The following is a 19,306-nucleotide window of genomic DNA, read 5'->3' on the forward strand; positions in this document are numbered from 1 at the left end:
GCAGTGAAGCTTATTCACCCTGGTACCTTGTATGTACGAGAGTTAATGGGGAATCTTTAAAGCCCGTGAAGTCTCCGTTTTTTGTGAAGCATTTGGAGGATAGTTTGGGGAGGTGGAGGGCTTGTCCAAGTTGTGCTGTGGGTCAGTCTTGATAAAAACAGCATCCTCTGCCCAGTCACGGGTGTTACTCACTTTTGACAAGTAGGGGGATGTTTTTGTACCATCGTGCCCCATAAGAGCTTAAATATGGTCCAGGGTATTATATTCCACATGGACCTTCTTTTGCAGTCTGACAACGAGCTGCACACCGATATAGAGTGGCAAGTTGTTCATTTCATCCGGCACATCCATCGGGGTCTGATGGATAATCAGGTTGCCATCGATGCCTTCATCTTGGCCTTCGAGGATGACACATTTCCCAAAAATGTCAAGGTGATGTTCTACCACTGTGATATCAAGCAATGTATCCCTCCCCCGATGCAGTGCTTTAAGTGCTGGAAGTTCCGCCATATATCTTTTTGCTGTACTTCCAGTGCCACATGTCGAGATTGTGGATGCCCCAATACTCCATGTGCCCCGCCTCCCATCTGTGTCAACTGCGGAGAGCGTCATTCACCTTGCTCGTCAGACTGCAGGATTTTACAGAAAGAGAGGAAAATCGTGGAATACAAGACACTGGACCGACTGACCTACACTGTGGCTAAGAGGAAATTTGAGTGCCTACATCCTATGGCTATGACCGCCTCTTACAACGCTGCTAGGAGAACAGTTGTCGCCCCATCAATTCCTCGCATTCCTGTCACCTCTCAGAACCAGAAGACTAAACCTTCCCCCTTGATGGTGGAGGGCACTTCCTCCCTGTTGTTGACGCCAATGCTGAAGAACCCAAAAGCAGCTAGTCATATGGCTTCATGCTCATCCTCAGTCCCAGAGACTGAATCAGTGAAGTCCTCCCAGCCAGGGAAACCCAAGGAGCAGCGAGAGGAATCCAAAAACAAGGTCTACAAGACGAAGGTAATTGCGCTCGCACCCACAAGCTCTGCGTTTGCGGATGAGGTGGAGATTCTGGCGTCCACTGAGGACCTAGATCTCACTGGACATTCAAAGACAATGGATATAGACTGCTCAGGTGAAAAGTCGGTGGCAACAGGTGACCCTGAGGCGTAAACTGCCTCATTGAATACTCCATGCCTTCGCAGTCTCACGATGACATCATCTTCCAGTGAAATTGCGGTGGTTTCTATCACTGCCTGCCAGAGTTACGAGAACTGTTAAGCTTTACACCTGCTTTCTGCATTGCCCTCCAGGAAACCTGGTCCCCGGCAATGAGGACCACTGCACTCCACAGCTATAAGGGATACTAGAGGAACCGTAGCAACTGTAATGAAGTGTCAGGTGGAGTTTGCGTTTATGTTCTAAACTCAGTAGTGAAACTGTGCCCCTCCAAACTCCTCTTGAAGCTGTGGCTGTCAGAATAAGGATGACACAAGAAATAACTATCTGGAATGTATATCTTCCTCCAGATGCAGCAGTATCCCTGAATGTATTAGCTGCACTGATTGATCAACTTCCTAAACCTTTCCTACTTCTCGGTGATTTTAATGCACATAATCCCTTGTGGGGTGGCACCGTGCTTACTGGCTGAGGCAGAGATGTCAAACCTTTACTGTCTCAGTTTGACCTCTGCCTCTTAAATACTGGGGCCACCACACATTACAGCTTGGCTCATGGTAGTTACTCGACCATTGACTGATGAATTTGCAACCCAGGACTTCCCCTATCTATCCACTGGAGAGCTCATGACGACCTGTGCGGTAGTGACCACTTCCCCATCTTCCGGTCACTGGCCTGGTATCAGGCCCACGGACGCCTGCCCAGGTGGGCTTTAAACAAGGCAGACTGGGAAGCCTTCACCTCTGCTGTCACCTTTGAATCTCCCCCACACGGTAACATCGATTTGATGGTTGAGCAGGTGACTACAACAATAGTTTGTGGCAGAAAACGTGATCCCCAGCTCTTTAGGGTGCCCCCTGCGAAAGGCAGTCTCTTGGTGGTCACCGGAAGTTGCTGAAGCAATTAAGGAGCGTCGGTGAGCTCTACAGCAGCATAGGCGGCACCCTTCTCTCGAGCACCCCGTAGCCTTTAAATGGCTCCGTGCCCGCATTCGCAAACTTATCAAACGACGGGAGCATTTGGTGCCATGCGTCACCTTCCCACATCTGGGCAAAGATCGAACATGTTTTGGTTACCAGACCTCAACAGGTGTTCCAGGTGGCAACATAAATGGCATGTTCTCTACTGACGCAAACACGATTGCCGAGCACTACGCTCGAGCCTCTGTGTTGGAGAATAACCCTCCAGCCTTTCACACTTTCAGACGGTGGCTGGAAGGGATATTCCTCTCATTTACTACATGCTATAATGCCCAATTCACAGAGTGGGGGCTCTCAGTGCCCTTGCACATTGCCCCAACACAGCTCGTAGGCCAGATCGGATCCACAGTCAGATGATTCAACATCTCTCACCTGACTGCAAGTGACATCCTCATCATCTTCGATCAGAACTGGTGCGATGGCATCTTTCCATCACAATGGTGAGAGAGCACCATCATGCTGGTGCTCAAACCCGGTAAAAACCAACTTGATGTGGAAAGCTATTGGCCCATCAACCTCACCAACGTTATTTGTAAGCTGCTGGAATGTATGGTGTGTCGGTGGTTAGGTTGAGTTCTGGAGTCACCTGCCCAGCTGGCTGCGTGTCAGGGCGGCTTCCACCAGGGTTGCTCTACCACTGATAATCTGGTGTCCCATGAGTCTGCCATCCGAACAGCGTTTTCCAGACGCCAACACATGGTTGCCGTCTTTTTTGAATTATGAAAAGCGTGTGACACCACCTGACGACATCATACCCTTGCCACATTATATGAGTGGGGTCTCCGAGGCCCACTCCCGATTTTTATCCGAAATTTCCTGTCGCTTGGGACTTTCCGTGTCCAAGTAGGTGCCTCCCATAGTTCCTGCCATATCCAGGCGAATGGGGTCCCACGGGGCTCTGTATTGAGTGTGTCTCTATTTTTAGTGGCCATTAATGGTCTAGCAGCAGCTGTAGGGCCGTCTGTCTCACCTTCTCTATATGCAGACGACTTCTGCATTTCGTTCTGCTCCACCACTACTGGTGTTGCTGAGTGGCACTTACAGGGAGCCATCCACAAGGTGCAGTCATGGGCTCTAGCCCACGGTTACCACTTTGTGGCTGCAAAGACGTGTGTTATGCACTTCTTTCGGCATTGTACCATTTAACCAGAACTTTACCTTAATGACTATCCACTCACTGTAGTGAAGACATATCGATTCTTAGGACTGGTTTTCGACGCCTGATTGACTTGGGGAGCTTCCTCACCTTCGTCAGCTTAAGCGGAAGTGCTAGCAGCACCTCAATGCTCTCCGCTGCTTGAGCAACACCAACTAGGGTGCAGATCAATCAATGCTGCTGCAGTTCTACAGAGCCCTTGTTCAATCCCGTCTTGACTACGGGAGTCTGGCTTATGGTTCAGCGGCACCCTCAGCGTTGCATTTACTTGCCCCATTGAACCACTGTGGCATTTGCCTAGCGACAGGACCTTTTTAAGACGAGTCTGGTGACAACTGTCCTTGGGCAGGGTGGTGTCCCTCCATTGCAGGTTAGGCATACACATCTGCTGACCAGTTACGTTGCACACATTTTTAGTTCTCCAGGATATCCAAATCACTGTCTCATTTTCCACCCACAGTGGTTCATCTTCCGCATTGGGACCCAGGTCAGGGCTTCCAATTGTTGTTCATGTCCGATCCCTTTTTTCCGAACTGGAGTTCTTACCTTCACCACCTATACTTGAGGTCCATTCATGTACATCTCCATGGTGTACACCAAGGCCACTGCTTTGCCTGAACCTTTCACATGGCCCTAAGGACTCAGTTAACCCCGTGGCTCTCCGCTGCCACTTCCTTTTGATTCTTGTCATGTACCAAGGCCACAAATATTTTTGCACCAATGGCTCAATGGCTGATGCTCGTGTCAACTTCGCGTATGTCCATGGAGGACACATTGAATAGCATTCCTTGCCCAATGGCTGCAGTGTTTTCAGTGCGAGCTGGTGGCCATCTCGTGTTCTTAAGCACATCCGTTTGTGCCCTGCGGAGTAGTTTCTTCTGTCTACTGACTCCTTGAGCAGCCTACAAGCTATCGACCAGTGCTACCCTCGTCATCCTTTGGTAGCAACTCTATCTATGCCCTGGTATGGTCCAGTTGTTCAGTGGTGTTTGACTGGACTCCAGGTCACGTCAGAATCCCAGGTAACGAACTTGCCGACAGGCTGGCCAAGCAGGCTACGTGGAAACCGTTTATGGAGATTGGCTCCTCTGCAACTGACCTGCATTCAGTCCTACGCTGAAAGGTTTTGTGGCTTTTGGAGTGGAAACGGCATAACCACAGCATGCACAACAAACTGCGTCCCATTAAGGAGACTAGGAATGTGTGGCAGTCCTCGATGTGCGCCTCTTGCAGGGACTGTGTGGCTCTCTGCTAGCTCCGCATTGGCCATGCTTGGGTGACACATGGCTACCTCCTGCACTGTGAGGACCCACCTCAGTATTGGTGTGGCGCCCAGCTGACAGTGGCCAACATCTTGGTGAGCTGTCCTTTTTTGCCTGCCCTGTGACGGACTCTTTAGTTACCGGACTCATTGACATTAATTTTATCTCACAACGCCTCATCGTCTAATTTAGTTCTATATTTCATACGTGATGGTGGGTTTTATCATTCTATATATGTTTTAGCACATGTCCTTTGTCCCTTTGTGTTCTGCACTCTAATGCAGCTTTTAGGGTGAATGTTTAATGGTTGGCCAGCCATGATCATCTGCTCTCTTGTTTTTGCCGCTTCTACCTGTTTCTTGCGTCTCTCTGTGTTCCCCCCCCCCCCCCCCCCTCCCCCCTGTTTTGTCCATAGTAATGTTGGTTGTCCATCTGTCGTTCTTATGGTTCTTCCTTTTTCCTGTTATTGTACTGTACGTCTCCTTTCTTTTCTTCTTTCTCTTGTGTAGTTATTTTACCAGGAACAAGGGACCAATGACCACACAATTAGCTTCTCCTCCCCCCTCTTTTAAACCAACCAGTCACCCCCCTCTCCCCCCTCCCGCCCCCCCCCCCCCACTCTCTCTCTCTCTCTCTCTCTCTCTCTCTCTCTCTCTCTCTGCGCCCCCCCCTCCCCCCACCCACACACACCTTCTTGCCATCTCTCTGTAATACAATTTATATCCTTACTATCATATTTGTTGGTTTTATTTCCCCTTTTTTAATAAATGTCTTATTTCCATCAGTGATCACAAAACTTATTGATCCTTGGACTACCAGTTTGTCATCAATCACCATAAGATATACAGCAGGGCATGGGAAAATCAGAAACAACTAATGGACAGTTTACATCTTCAAACAATAAAATATGCTACAGTGAAATGTAATACTTTCATAGACGTGGAAATATATGCATAAACTATGATGAGATGGAGATGTTTAACAACTTGTCGTAATATAATGAAGCCATAGTGCCATCATTAAGAAATACACACAAAATCAGCTTAGCTTTATCGCACATATTTAAAATACAGTGGCACTATGCCATAGTGGTGGAAGAGTCATCCTGTCAACAGCACTACTGTTCGAAACAAACCGAGTACGGTAGTTGCCAAATATGTCTGTGTCATATGTCATGTCAGACAACACTACTGTAAGCATATTCATATTTGTTGATTTTATAATTTTACAAAACGCAGTACAATGAAAAAACAGTAGGTAAAATCTACAGTGGGATCATAAGGTGTAAAAATTATTACATTGATAAAACGCAACAAATTATAACATGAATAAAGTTAAAGTTGAAAATTACTAAATAGGGAAAGTGGCAGTATGTCATTCTGAGACACTTTTACAGTGATTTTAGTTTAAAAATGTAATATAGGCAGAACAAGCTTACAGAGCTAACAAAATAATAAGATTGATAAAATAACTAGGGAAAGAACCCAAATGTATGAAGGAAAGAGTGAAGTAGGTAATCAGCATTCTCTGTTGATGTAGCCACCAGAATACAACATAGGGGAGTAGTAGTCAGAGGAACTTAACCACCAGAGACCCTCAGAAATTGCAAAATATTCAGAAGAAACAGCCAAATATTTGTGAAGATGAAGATATAAGTTCTGTTTATTTTATTTCTCCTTGTATTATCAAAATGTCAACAATCAGTAAGTGGCATAAGTTTAGATTTGGTGTAATGTTAAATTTTTAAGCAGATACTTTGTCAATAAAAGCTTGCAATTTTGATAAGTCAGAATGTTAAAAAATAAATTTTCTCAAAGTCACTCCAAAAAAAATGGGGGATCATCTTGTACTCTTGTAATGTGATTATATAGTAAAAGAAAAACTGTACATACACAGAAAAGGGACCATCAAACGCGGGAGTAAAGCGATCAATGCAAGATGATGAAACAAATATGAACTCTATACTAGGTAATGATAGGGCAGGATATACATATGAGAGACATTCAATTATTAATGTAAAACATTGTCAAATCAACAAAGTAGGCGTCGGGTACAAAATTGTGCTGCCCATTGAGCACTCTTGCTGGCACCTGTCCCCCTTTTTTGCCGAACTTTTCTAATAATTCGAGAACATGGACTTTCTAAATTTTTAACTAAGCTCATTAATATCCCATCAGATTTGTCCATATGTAGAACACAAATAAATAATCCACATATAAAAATATTTAAAAATAGTGGCAGTATGGACAAATAGTTTAATAAAGGAACACCCGACACATTCTCAGACAACTGCCATGAACAATCAGTCAGACGCAGACTGCTCACACATAAAAGTATTTTTGACCTCCTGGTTAGACATATCCTATAGTCGCCAAAGAGAAAATGATCATCGAGAAAGTTAGTAGACTATTGGTGTTTGGTCAGACTGATGGACAGCCATTACCAACTTACATAAAAGCTGGACTGATGCATCTAGTTCCAATCCAACTACTGCAGGTTGTGGTTAAAATTAAGACTTTATAAACCGTGGCCTAAATAAATATGTATCAAGTTAATAAAAGGTAACAAGGACCTTCTTTGTTTTAATACCTGCAGTCTGAGAAGTTGCAAAAATACACTACTACACTCTTAAGAAAAAAGAGATGGCATTGAAACTGATGAAGGAAACTTAGTAGCAGCTCATGTATCCCTTACATGATTTATATGTGAGGTGTACAGTAATTTCAACTTTTGGAACACAGTGAAAAATGGATTGGAAAATCTTATGAAGGCCTGGTTGTGTATAAAGCCAATGATTGGATCCAGTCCTTCCATTCGATCTACAGTGAATCAGTCAGAGATGAATTTGAAGACAACAGACATAAAGTGGTAGTTTTAAATACTGCTTTTTAAAATGTATTTACTCATGAGAATTCTACTTTACTAGTGTGATTTTCCTGATATTTTTCATGATGAAATAATTCACAAGTGAATAGCCAGCTGTCAGTGTCCAATTGGCACAAACTGACAAACTGAGTGCCTAGGAGCTGCCACAGCACTTTCACCCCCCCCCCCCCCCCCCTCCCCCACCCCACCCGACCAACCACTCCCTGCTAGATCCATGCTCAGCATCTCCTCCACTGTTCAACGAATTCACTTCTCTGTCTGCGGTTTGCACCTTGTGTCGCATGCTGACTGTGTTTCTGCTGTTGCTTTGCTGGCCCCCTCTGGTAGTTTGTTGTAGGAGATTTCCTTCCTTCTGTTAGTCAAGCAAAACCTAGGTTCCCAGGTTCTACTAACTCCCTTATTTGAAACTCAATAGGTTTTCTAATGAAACATCCCCAGAAGTTAGATGTCTGTGTCAGAGCCATAGTATGGTCATAATCCATTTCGTGCAATTCTGATAGGCAGTGTTCTGCAAGTAGCAACTAGTTAGATTGCTGCATTCTGATGTGCAGTTAGTATTCACAGCACTGTCTGGCCTGTGTATGTCATGCCACATAGAAAGGGAATCTGATAGATCTCAGGCTTCCATAGTCAAAGTTCGTGCTTGACACTGCCTACAAGTGCCCTGCCTGTTGGGCAGAAGACAGTCTTCACTTGGTATTTCTAGAGAATTCATACTATCTTCCTGGATAACACACCACAAAGTGGTATAAACGCAAGGGTTGCATCCTCTTGGTGTTCCTGTTCTGTTTCTGCCAGTGTAGTTGGTGTTGGATATACGTCTCTCCAAATTTGCCACTGTGTGTTACTGTTATTGTGGAACACCATCTTCAGATGTTCAAGTTCTTGGTTGTGACTCTCATTGTTGGAGGGGGTGTGAGCTCCAAGTACCATTGTTTTGACCACACCGTTGCTTTGTGCCAAGTAGTGGCAGCTATCCACATATAGAAGTATGACTTCCATTATCCACTTAGACTTCCATTATAAAGTTGGTGTATGGAAATTTTGTATGAGGAATTAATAATTCAGCTTTTGTCTTTCATGTGGTCTGTCATGTCCCGGCACGGGTCCCGGATACCAATATAGAGTTGGTCGAGCCTGCGTGGTACAATCGGGATGTTGACGACAATTATAGGTTTGTGGTTCCCTTGAACTAGTCTTTATAATGGAGGTGAGAGGGAGTAGCATCTCCTGGACTGTCTAAGGGCGTGTAGGAGGTGTAGATACATTACACAATACTTTCCATAGGTAGCGGGTACAAGGGGGAATTGGCAGCACTGAACTGTCAAAACAGTATGGTGAGATTTCTCCTTTAACACAATTTATTGAACTAATATCACAAAGGACATGTGAGGTGTCTGACCCTTCCCCTTACTCTGTACACTTCTATAGATTCAGCCAGAATCTCTACGTCACTCTTCATTCAAATAATGGACCCATGTCCTATCTCACAGGAGACAAGCACCAGCCAGTGGCTTGTTCCTTGTATTGCTGAATCTAACTGTAGAGGCTACTTGAGACAGAGACAAACTGTCCCTGTTCAAAACTATTCCAATGCAGAACTTCTACTTAACCGACAGTTGTAGTTGACTCCACCACAGCATCACCGTCTTCTCGTAGTTGCAGTTACTATAGACTCATCAGCAGCGGCTGCTACCTTCTCGATGCTGCCGGGCCTTGGGTGCTGCTTGTGCCCTCTTCAGCTTCTGTGACGACTCTGCTTCTTGCTGCTCGTGGATGCCCTTAAATACCCATTTTGAAGGTCTGCCCTGCTTGGACACAGCCCTTGCATCTGCTTTCTCTAACTTATTTTTCGGTCTTCCCGGACATTTCATCGCTGTGGACCTACATTGGTTTCGATATGTCAGGCAGAGTCCTGGGGCGGAAAGTTCCTTCTTGCCCTCCAAGGTCCGAGAGACACGCTGTTTGTATCCTTGACGTGTTTACTAACTCAGGCTATTTGTACTGTGTGACACTTTCCTTTCCATGTCTGCGGTACTGCGTAGCGTCCACGTAAGAAATACTGGCTGAAGCTTTAAATTATGAATAGCTATGTCATTTTGTTAATTAAATCCTCTGGGGACCTGACAGGTCATATGACAAAGGTGTCATCCACATACCTGAGGAACAGGTTGGTTTACATTGACTGATTCCAGGACTTCCTCCTTGAAATGATTCGTATATATGTTGATGACAGCTGGTGAAAGTGGACTTCTCATGGCTACTCCTTCAGTCTACTTGTAGCAACCACTGTTAAAAATAAACTATGTAAACGTCAAGACATGCCTAGAAACATTGGTTTTCTCTGTCAAATTTCTGTCTCATAAGTTCCAGGGATTCTTGTAAAGGCACTCTAGTGAAAAGAAAGACAAGCTAATAAGGATGTCGGAATCCTTAAGTTTAAAGTTATTAAGGATTCCAACAGAATCCATGGACTTATTTTCAGATTTTATGTCTTCAATTTATAAAATCAATGGAGTTTTGAATAAGATGTTGACAATTTCTAACATATGGGCTAAGCATATCCTTCACATATTAAGCAATTGAGTGGGTTGGTTCTCCATTGTTGCTAACAATGAAGTGTAAATGCACCTCCATCTTTGTGAACCATTGTAAGTCCATAAAGTCCTGGTGGAAATGATGTTCTCTGCCATACCCTCTTACTAACTTAATTTGGCAAGCCGGATTCTTTGAGAAGTATCATGGTCTTCCTCTCCATTCTGTTTGTGGACCCAATGCCGATCTTTCATAAGAAGATGCAAACCAACCTATACAAGCACGAGGACAGCTGCAACTACTTGGCACAAAGGAACGGAGTGCTCATAATATTGGTACATAGTGGTCAAAACATCTCCAACAATGAGTCTCAACCAACAACCAGAACATCAGATCTGGAGAACCCTGTGTCCTGCACCAACTGTACAAATAGCAAAAACAGAAGGGGAACCTCAAAAGAATGTGACAATTATGTTTATTCTGTTTTCTGGTGTGTTATCCAAAACATAATGTGAAAACGGTACGAAGTCTATAAGATAGCCTGGCAATGTGGCAGGACACACATATGTCAGACTGTACCTATATCTCGCAAAGAGACCATGAGGATAAAATCAGATAGATTAGAGCCCACACAGAGGCATACCGACAATCATTCTTTCCACGAACAATAAGAGACTGGAATAGAAGGGGGAACCGATGGAGGTACTCAAAGTACCCTCCGCCACACACCGTCAGGTGGGTTGTGGAGGATGGATGTAGATGTAGAAGTATGAAGTGTATAGAGTAAATGAAACTCAGTTGTTAATGAGGACAACCATCGGCTGTAGAGTGGAATGATGACAATGAAAATTGCCACCAGACCAGGACTCGAACACGGATTTCCCATTTATCACGAGCGGTCCCTTACCGTTTGGCTATCCATGCACGACTCGTGGCCAGACCCGAACTTCCATGTGTCTGCAGCCTGTACTTGTACATTATATTCCCATATAGGTCAGACATTGTACTTGAAAGTTGCTTGCCCGATATCAGCGGATAAATATGATACTTCAGTGCTTGAGTTATTCTGATTTCAATGCAAAGTTCCTTTGGACATGCATGCGTGCCCAAAGGAACAGGCACTGTGATGACTACAGCCATTATGAAACACATTTAATGAATTCACAATTGTATAGTATGAAGTGTTTTCTGAGACTGGCAGATAATCTGAGACAGTGAGATACACCTCTACCACTGCAAAGCAACTGATTTCCCCCATGAAGTCTTATCATAGGTGTGGGGAGGGGTATCTCGTGGGCAGGGGCAGAGTGTGCAACCAGCAACCAATTATGCCTGTCACCTGGACTGTAAGCTCATACTCCCTTCTGACATTTGGTAGAGAAGATGAAAACAACCGAGAATGTTCGTGGTGTTGTGCTGAAATATGCAGTATGCAGCAGTATCACAATAAATGACTCTGGACCTCTGGTTTTGACCTATCATTAATCTAATTTGCTGTGAGGTGCAGAAATTAGTGAAATACGATAATCATTTGAAAAGTCTGATGAATGTGGATGGAATAGTGTGAAATTTCACCAAATGACATCTTTGTTAATGTTGAGTGTGATTCTTGTAGCAGCTGTGAACAGTGTTTAAAGCAGGTGCATCAGACAGCTTTTTGTGTTGAGAACCCCGTGTAGTTGAAATTGCAGCATTTGTTGCAGGAAATTAAGGAAAAAGAAGAAAACACAGTTTCATTCTTTTATCAAACATTTTTTGTTAGAAATGTTGAAGAGCTGTACAAGCTGTAACTGAACTGGACAAAGTTCATATAAAACAATTACTAACAAAGAGATAGAGGGGCTGGCCAGTAATCACCTCAGCTCAGTACAGCCGATAGAAATACAAAAAAACAACCAAAAATTTAAGTTCCTAGCTTTCGGAATAAATGTTCCTTCATCAGGGAGGAGAGAGGGGAAAGAAAGGGAAGAAGGGAAAGTTTATTTAGTTACTCACAACCCAGGTTATGAAGCAACAGGAAAAGGAAAACAGGGAAGGTAGCAAGGATGGAGGCATGGTTGTCTGAGGGAAGCCAAAGATATTCTACTGCAGGTACTGTGCCAGCTTCAAACCAAAGCGGATGCATACAGAAGTAAAGAGGTGTATAGTATAAAGATGTAGGATGGAAAGATGCATGAATGGCTAAAGAGGAAAGGGAAAGAGGAGTAGACTGAAAAGTAAATGGGAGTGAGGTTGTTTAACGTAGGTTCAGTCCAGGGGGATGGCGGGATGAAAGGATGTGCTGGAGTGCAAGTTCCCATCTCCGCAGTTCAGAGGGACTGGTGTTGGGTGGGAGAAGCCAAATGGCACATACAGTGTAGCAGGTTCCTAGGTCCCTAGAATTATGCTGGAGGGCATGCTCCACATTTTTTTTTTTTTTTTTTTTTTTTTTTTTTTTTTTTTTTTTTTTTTTTGCTACTCGCTATCTCTGTTTTTGAGCAGCGTGTGTTCTTTTTCCCCTGATCTGGACATACTTGCTTGGTCTGGTCAACTTTTTCCGTATTTTTCTTATTTGGTGGTCTTTCTTTGGTATTTAACGTTACCAACACAATTTCTTTCTTTCTCGCCCTTCCTTCCGTGTTTTATTCCTTCTTATGATTACTATTCTAACTTTAGTTATTTAATTTCCCTACCCACCAGTTACCCACTATGTACCCTAATCCTATACCACATTATTTACATTCATTCCGGAAACATGCATTTACCGTAGCCAAACTGCAATCCCACATACTTTTCCTCCGTTCCTGCTTAACCTTTGGAATTACCCCTAAAGGACTTACCTTAAAAGTTCCCATCTCTGGGTGCAATTCCTCCTTCCACCAATCTCTCCTGGACTTCCAGAACCTTCAATCCTTAGCCCTTACCCAACTTGTCCTGAATCTCTACACTACTTCATGTAACCACCACTCCCAACAGCTCCTATCTCTCTTCAAAGTCCTCCACCTCTCAAACCCTTGCTTGGAGAACACACTCAGGAACATCATCCTAGAAGCCAGCCGCAAACTTGAGTCCCATGCCACACACCACCTGAAAAAACTATCCACAGTGCTAGTGCAACACCTAAGAAGTGGGGTCCCTCTCCCTATCCCTCACAAACACCAACCACAACAGAACCGTCAACAAACCCCCCCTCATAGCCAACAAACCTAGCCTAGCCACCCTACTCAATCTCCCCATCCCAGCACATACCCCACACAGACCAAATCTCAACTATAACCACAGTCAAATGCCACATATCACCAACTCCAATTCAGTTCTAAACCTCTCATCCAGATCCCTCTCTCCTCAAGAGACATCTGTTCTATCAAAAGGCTTAACCTTTAGCCCCGCACCTAAATTCAACCACACTGCCCTGGTTAAAGATCTCCTCTCTTTCACCCGGAACCTCAACTGGAAATATCACTTCACCACCCAAACACAGCCCCCAAATACTAGACCCAGTGTTGAACCTTGTTTAGAACAGTTCCGACCGCCTTCTCAAAGGGATCCTCCTCCCCTCCCCCAAAACCATCCCTTGCAGACATTTCAGGAATTCCTCACATCCAGTGTTGCCTCCCAGTCCTTCTTGAAGAACATCCCGACAACCCCCAACATCACCCCAGCTGAATCCCGTGCCATTAAGCAGCTGAAAACAGACCACTCTATTGTAATCCTTCCGGCGGATAAAGGCTCCACAACTGTGGTACTTGACCATGTGGAGTATGTGGCAGAAGGACTGCGTCAACTCTCTGACACCTCAACCTACAAAGCTGTTACCCAGGATCCCATTCCCTCCATTCAGACTGAGCTGCAGAAAATCCTAAAAATCCAAGGTCCCTCACAAGGCCTCACAATGGCTTCCATAGACTTACTCACTCCACCTGAGCCACGTACCCCTACCTTCTACCTATTACCCAAAATCCACAAAGAGAACCATCCTGGCCGTCCCATTGTAGCAGGCTTCAAAGCCCAAACAGAACGTATCTCAGCTCTGGTAGACCAACACCTCCAACCTATCACCTGCAGACTCCCATCCTACATCAAGGACACAAACCACTTCCTAGAACGCCTCAAATCCATTCCCACTCCTCTCCCACCTGAAACCTTTCTTGTGACCATAGATGCTACATCCCTTTACACAAACATCCCACACACCCATGGTCTCTCTGCCCTTGAGCACTACCTCTCCCAACGCCCACCCGAAGATCTTCCAAAAACCTCGTTCCTTATCACACTTACCAACTTCATCCTCACCCATAATTACTTCACTTTTGAAGGCCAGACCTACAAACAAATCAGGGGAACTGCCATGGGAACCAGGATGGCTCCATCCTATGCCAACCTCTTCATGGGCCGCATGGAGGAGGCTTTCCTGAAGACCCAACAGCTGCTTCCCCTGGCCTGGTATAGGTTTATAGATGACATCTTTGTAGTCTGGACTCATGGTGAAGAAACACTCCTTAATTTCCTCCATAACCTCAACTCCTTTTCGAATCTGAATTTCACCTGGTCCTTCTCCAAAATCAAAGCCACCTTCCTGGATGTTGACCTTCATCTTGTTGAAGCTCACATCCACACCTCTGTCCATATCAAAACCACCAACAAACAACAGTACCTTCACTTTGATAGCTGCCATCCATTCCACATCAAACGCTCCCTTCCCTACAGCCTAGGTATTCGTGGCAAATGTATCTGCTCCAGTGACGAATCCCTCAACAATTACACCAATAACCTGACCAGTGCTTTCCTCTCCCGCAACTATCCTGCAGACCTTGTCCACAAACAGATCTCCCGAGCAATACATTCCTCCCCGTCCAACAACAATATTCCTACCCTCAGACCACACAGAAGCATCCCCCTTGTCACCCAATATTATCCTGGCCTCGAATACATCAATAAATTACTCCGCCAGGGATATGACTTTCTCAAGTCAACCCCTGAAATGAGATCATCCCTTGACAAAATTCTCCCCACACCACCCAGAGTTGCCTTTCGTCGTCCCCCTAACCTCCGTAACATCCTTGTTAAACCCTGCAATATTCCCAGACTACCTTCTCTACCCAGCAGTTCCTACCCCTGTAACCGACCCTGCTGCAAAACCTGCCCCATGCATCCCCCCACAACCACCTACTCCAGCCCCGCTACTAGGAAAACATACACAATTCAAGGCAGGGCCACGTGTGAGACTACACATGTCATTTATCAGCTGACATGCCTGCACTGCACAGCCTTTTACATTGGTATGACAACAACTAAACTGATGGAGCATGCCCTCCAGCATAATTCTAGGGACCTAGGAACCTGCTACACTGTATGTGCCATTTGGCTTCTACCACCCAACACCAGTCCCTCTGAACTGCGGAGATGGGAACTTGCACTCCAGCACATCCTTTCATCCCGCCATCCCCCTGGACTGAACCTACGTTTAACAACCTCACTCCCATTTACTTTTCAGTCTTCTCCTCTTTCCCTTTCCTCTTTAGCCATTCGTGCATCTTTCCATCCTACATCTTTATACTATACACCTCTTTACTTCTGTATGCATCCTCTTTGGTTTGAAGCTGGCACAGTACCTGCAGTAGAATATCTTTGGCTTCCCTCAGACAACCATGCCTCCATCCTTGCTACCTTCCCTGTTTTCCTTTTCCTGTTGCTTCATAACCTGGGTTGTGAGTAACTAAATAAACTTTCCCTTCTTCCCTTTCTTTCCCCTCTCTCCTCCCTGATGAAGGAACATTTATTCCGAAAGCTAGGAACTTAAATTTTTGGTTGTTTTTTTGTATTTCTATCGGCTGTACTGAGCTGAGGTAAGTACTGGCCAGCCCCTCTATCTCTTTGTTAGTAAAAGTTCATATAAACTCTGTTATCAGTACTGAAGACTGTATACTTTGGTTTTAACTAGTCTAACATAACCATGGAAGCACTGTAGATGAAAAGTCCGTGGATTGGCCAAGTGAGGTCTTCACAAAGGAAATTAGTGAAGAAACAATCACATGTTGTAATACAAAACATTAAACTTAAAATACAAAAGATAGTTGAGACTGTGTGCACCTGAATGTGAGTACACAGTATCCAGCATGAAAACTGAAAATGAAGATGTGCACAATGTGGGTGCTGCAGTTGTTTGTTCGCCAGAAACTTGTCCAAAGAAAATTTCAGATCACTATTTATCATAATATCCAACTTCCTCTGTGACAAAGTGTAACTTGGATAAAACCTGGAGCCATAATTACACCATAGAAGTGAAACATTCAAAACTGTGCGGCTAAGGCCATTTTGAAAGCTGGTAAGGTAATAGCCACAGTTTCTTAACTGTCCCAGGATATAATTCTCATAGATTACTTTGGAAAAGAGTAGAAATGTAACTGGGGCCTATTTCGTTCATTTTTTGGACTGTTTGAAACAGTTTGAATGGGAAGAAGAGAGAGAGAGGCACACAGAGAAAAATGCTCTGTCACACAGACAGTGGAGTGTAAAGCAATGCAGCAGTTCTGGTGGATAAATTAGCCTTCATGTTGATGCATCCTAGCCCCCAGATGAAGTTCCAAGTGATTTCATCCCATTCCTCGATTTAAATTTCGCTTTGTGCCCAGAAATTTGAATCAAATGATGGGAATGTTGCCAACAATGAATGTTCTGCAGATTTTTACACCACCTGTTTTTCTGGGGTAATTAATAGAAAATTGGACACTTGCAGGACCTAATGTGTAGTTGTAGATAAAGAGTTGAACTGAAATTTTTGATCTGATTTTTTTACGATGTGCAACAGATAACCTTCATACATAACTTCAAAATTCTTTCATAATTTACCCAAAGAAATAAAGGTCTGACAAATATCAGAAATATTATCAAATGCAGATAAAAGTTTCTTCTTGTTAGCACTCCATCTATAATATTGGGGATTTCTGAAATAAGAATTAATCAGTCAGTCACAAGCTTGTAAATTGTCAACATGTGTTCATATCGAGATATTGGTTTTGTGACATTTGTACATCTTTTGTTCAGTTGACACATCATGATTACGATAAATTTGAGGTATAGATCACACAAAGAAACTAACTTAATTAACTGTGAATGTGATGATTTTAGGTCAGGCCTACCTGTGACTGTCAAATATTATTTGAAAACAGTCAGTTCATACAATACACTATAAAGTATGTAATATAAATATTTGGAAAAGCAACTGTAACACAGACTGACAGTCTAAGAGATTGTATAGAAAATAATAAGTACCAGTTATCTCTTTTACAGTGGTTAAAATAATGGGTGCTTAATCAATCACCTGCAGGCTGCATGCGGTCCATGATTAGTTTCTGTTCAGCTTGTGGAAGAAATTCCAGGTGAATCTATAATGAATGTTTTCTCAAAAACACAAGTTTTGAGGCACAATTTGTTGGTGTGGCATGTCAGGAAAAGGGTGCCATTCATATTGTTGCATATCCCATAAATATTAACATCCCTAATTCTATAGTTTTGTCTTTATCTGCAAGGAGTATTGCTGTTGTGTTGTGATGATGCAGCCCATTAGCTTAAGGAAGTATGTGTATCAGGCCCACGGGTCACCAACAGTTGCCTGTGCCTGGTTTAAATAAAACCACCTGATGGAAGTATAATTAGCCAAAGTTTTAATTTAGGTATAATTATTAAGTATATGTAGTAAAAAAATTAGTAAAAGTGATTGATTGCAGTTATTTGTATGGTTCAGTTGATAAACTAACCAAAGTAAACTCATATGCAGAACTTACACAACTCAGCACGCTATAAAGCAATAATTTGCGTGGATGGCCTGGCCAGGGTTGGGGGGAGGGGGAGACACCTTTCTTCATAGGCAGCATTATTACATCCTACTTCAGCATTCTGTTAAAATTTTGTCTGCTCTTCAGAAGCTGGCTTATTGATGAGATTTTTTTTCTGTAATTAGATAACTGTTCTTTTCATCTAAACAGTGAAGTATATTGTGATCAATCCTTTGTTTACAGTATTTTTTTGTTGTTGATGCTTTCAGGTTCTCTGCATGCTCAGTCACTAGCAGCTTCAAGAGTAGAGCATGCTCTGTCAGAAGTTGCGTCATCACTCAGCTCCTTTACTCCCCGGCCAGGTCCACAAAAGGCCTGGTTACTGCAAGTGCAGATTTGGCTGCTTCTTGCTGAAATATACCTTTCTGTCGACAACATTCCTGAGGCTGTGGAATGTATTCAAGAAGCACAGAATATATTTCCCATGTCACATAACATTATGTGCATGGTGAGTAATAGTTGTATTCTCTTTTTCACACATGAAAAATTGTTGTTAACTTGTGTTTTCTTCATACCATATTTATACTACTATCTTTTTTTACAGCGAGGGCTTCTACATGAACGGAAAAAGGAATTTTCTGAAGCTAAGTTATGCTTCCAGAATGCAATTGCTATCAACCCAACACACACGAAAAGCATGCAGCACTTGGTATGTAATCATTTGATCTCAGAAAATTGTTACATGAAAAGGCATGTTAGAGTAACAGTCAATCTCAATAATCCTAACCCCCCTCTCTCCCCCCTCTCTCCCCCCCTCTCTCCCCCCTCTCTCCCCCCTCTCTCCCCCCTCTCTCCCCCCCTCCCCCCTCTCTCCCCCCCTCTCTCCCCCCCCTCCCCCCTCTCTCCCCCCTCTCTCCCCCCTCTCTCCCCCCTCTCTCCCCCCTCTCTCCCCCCTCTCTCCCCCTCTCTCCCCCACTCTCCCCCTCTCTGCCCCTCTCTGCCCCTCTCTCCCCCTCTCTCCCCCCCTCTCCCTCCCCCTCTCCCCTCCCCCTCTCCCCTCCCCCTCTCCCCCCTCCCCCTCTCTCCACTCCCCCTCTCTCCCCTCCCCCTCTCCCCCCTCCCCATCGCTCCCCCTCGCCCCCTCTCTCCCGCCCCCCTCTCTCCCGCCCCCCTCTCTCCCGCCCCCCTCTCTCCCGCCCCCCTCTCTCCCGCGCCCCTCTCTCCCGCCCCCCTCTCTCCCGCGCCCCTCTCTCCCGCGCCCCTCTCTCCCGCCCCCCTCTCTCCCGCCCCCCTCTCTCCCGCCCCCCTCTCTCCCGCGCCCCTCTCTCCCGCCCCCCTCTCTCCCGCGCCCCTCTCTCCCGCCCCCCTCTCTCCCGCCCCCCTCTCTCCCGCCCCCCTCTCTCCCGCGCCCCTCTCTCCGCCCCCCTCTCTCCCGCGCCCCTCTCTCCCGCGCCCCTCTCTCCCGCGCCCCTCTCTCCCGCGCCCCTCTCTCCCGCGCCCCTCTCTCCCGCGCCCCTCTCTCCCGCGCCCCTCTCTCCCGCGCCCCTCTCTCCCGCGCCC

At 44.9% G+C, this 19,306-nt stretch overlaps 1 protein-coding gene across 1 annotated transcript in view; it reads left to right on the forward strand.

Moving 5' to 3' along the window:
• The window catches only part of LOC126318168 (tetratricopeptide repeat protein 7B-like), a gene marked incomplete at its 3' end in the record, with an annotated part of 32,244 nt that extends 13,789 nt beyond the window's left edge, over window positions 1–18,455 (forward strand). Inside the window, exons 3-4 of the mRNA XM_049993207.1 lie at window positions 18,016–18,254; window positions 18,351–18,455. Coding sequence (XP_049849164.1) covers window positions 18,016–18,254; window positions 18,351–18,455 — 344 coding nt within the window. The remainder of the gene's footprint in view (window positions 1–18,015; window positions 18,255–18,350) is intronic.
• Between the last annotated feature and the right edge of the window lie 851 nt (window positions 18,456–19,306).

The sequence above is a fragment of the Schistocerca gregaria genome, unplaced genomic scaffold (assembly GCF_023897955.1).
Source record: "Schistocerca gregaria isolate iqSchGreg1 unplaced genomic scaffold, iqSchGreg1.2 ptg000656l, whole genome shotgun sequence".
Lineage (NCBI taxonomy): Eukaryota > Metazoa > Arthropoda > Insecta > Orthoptera > Acrididae > Schistocerca > Schistocerca gregaria.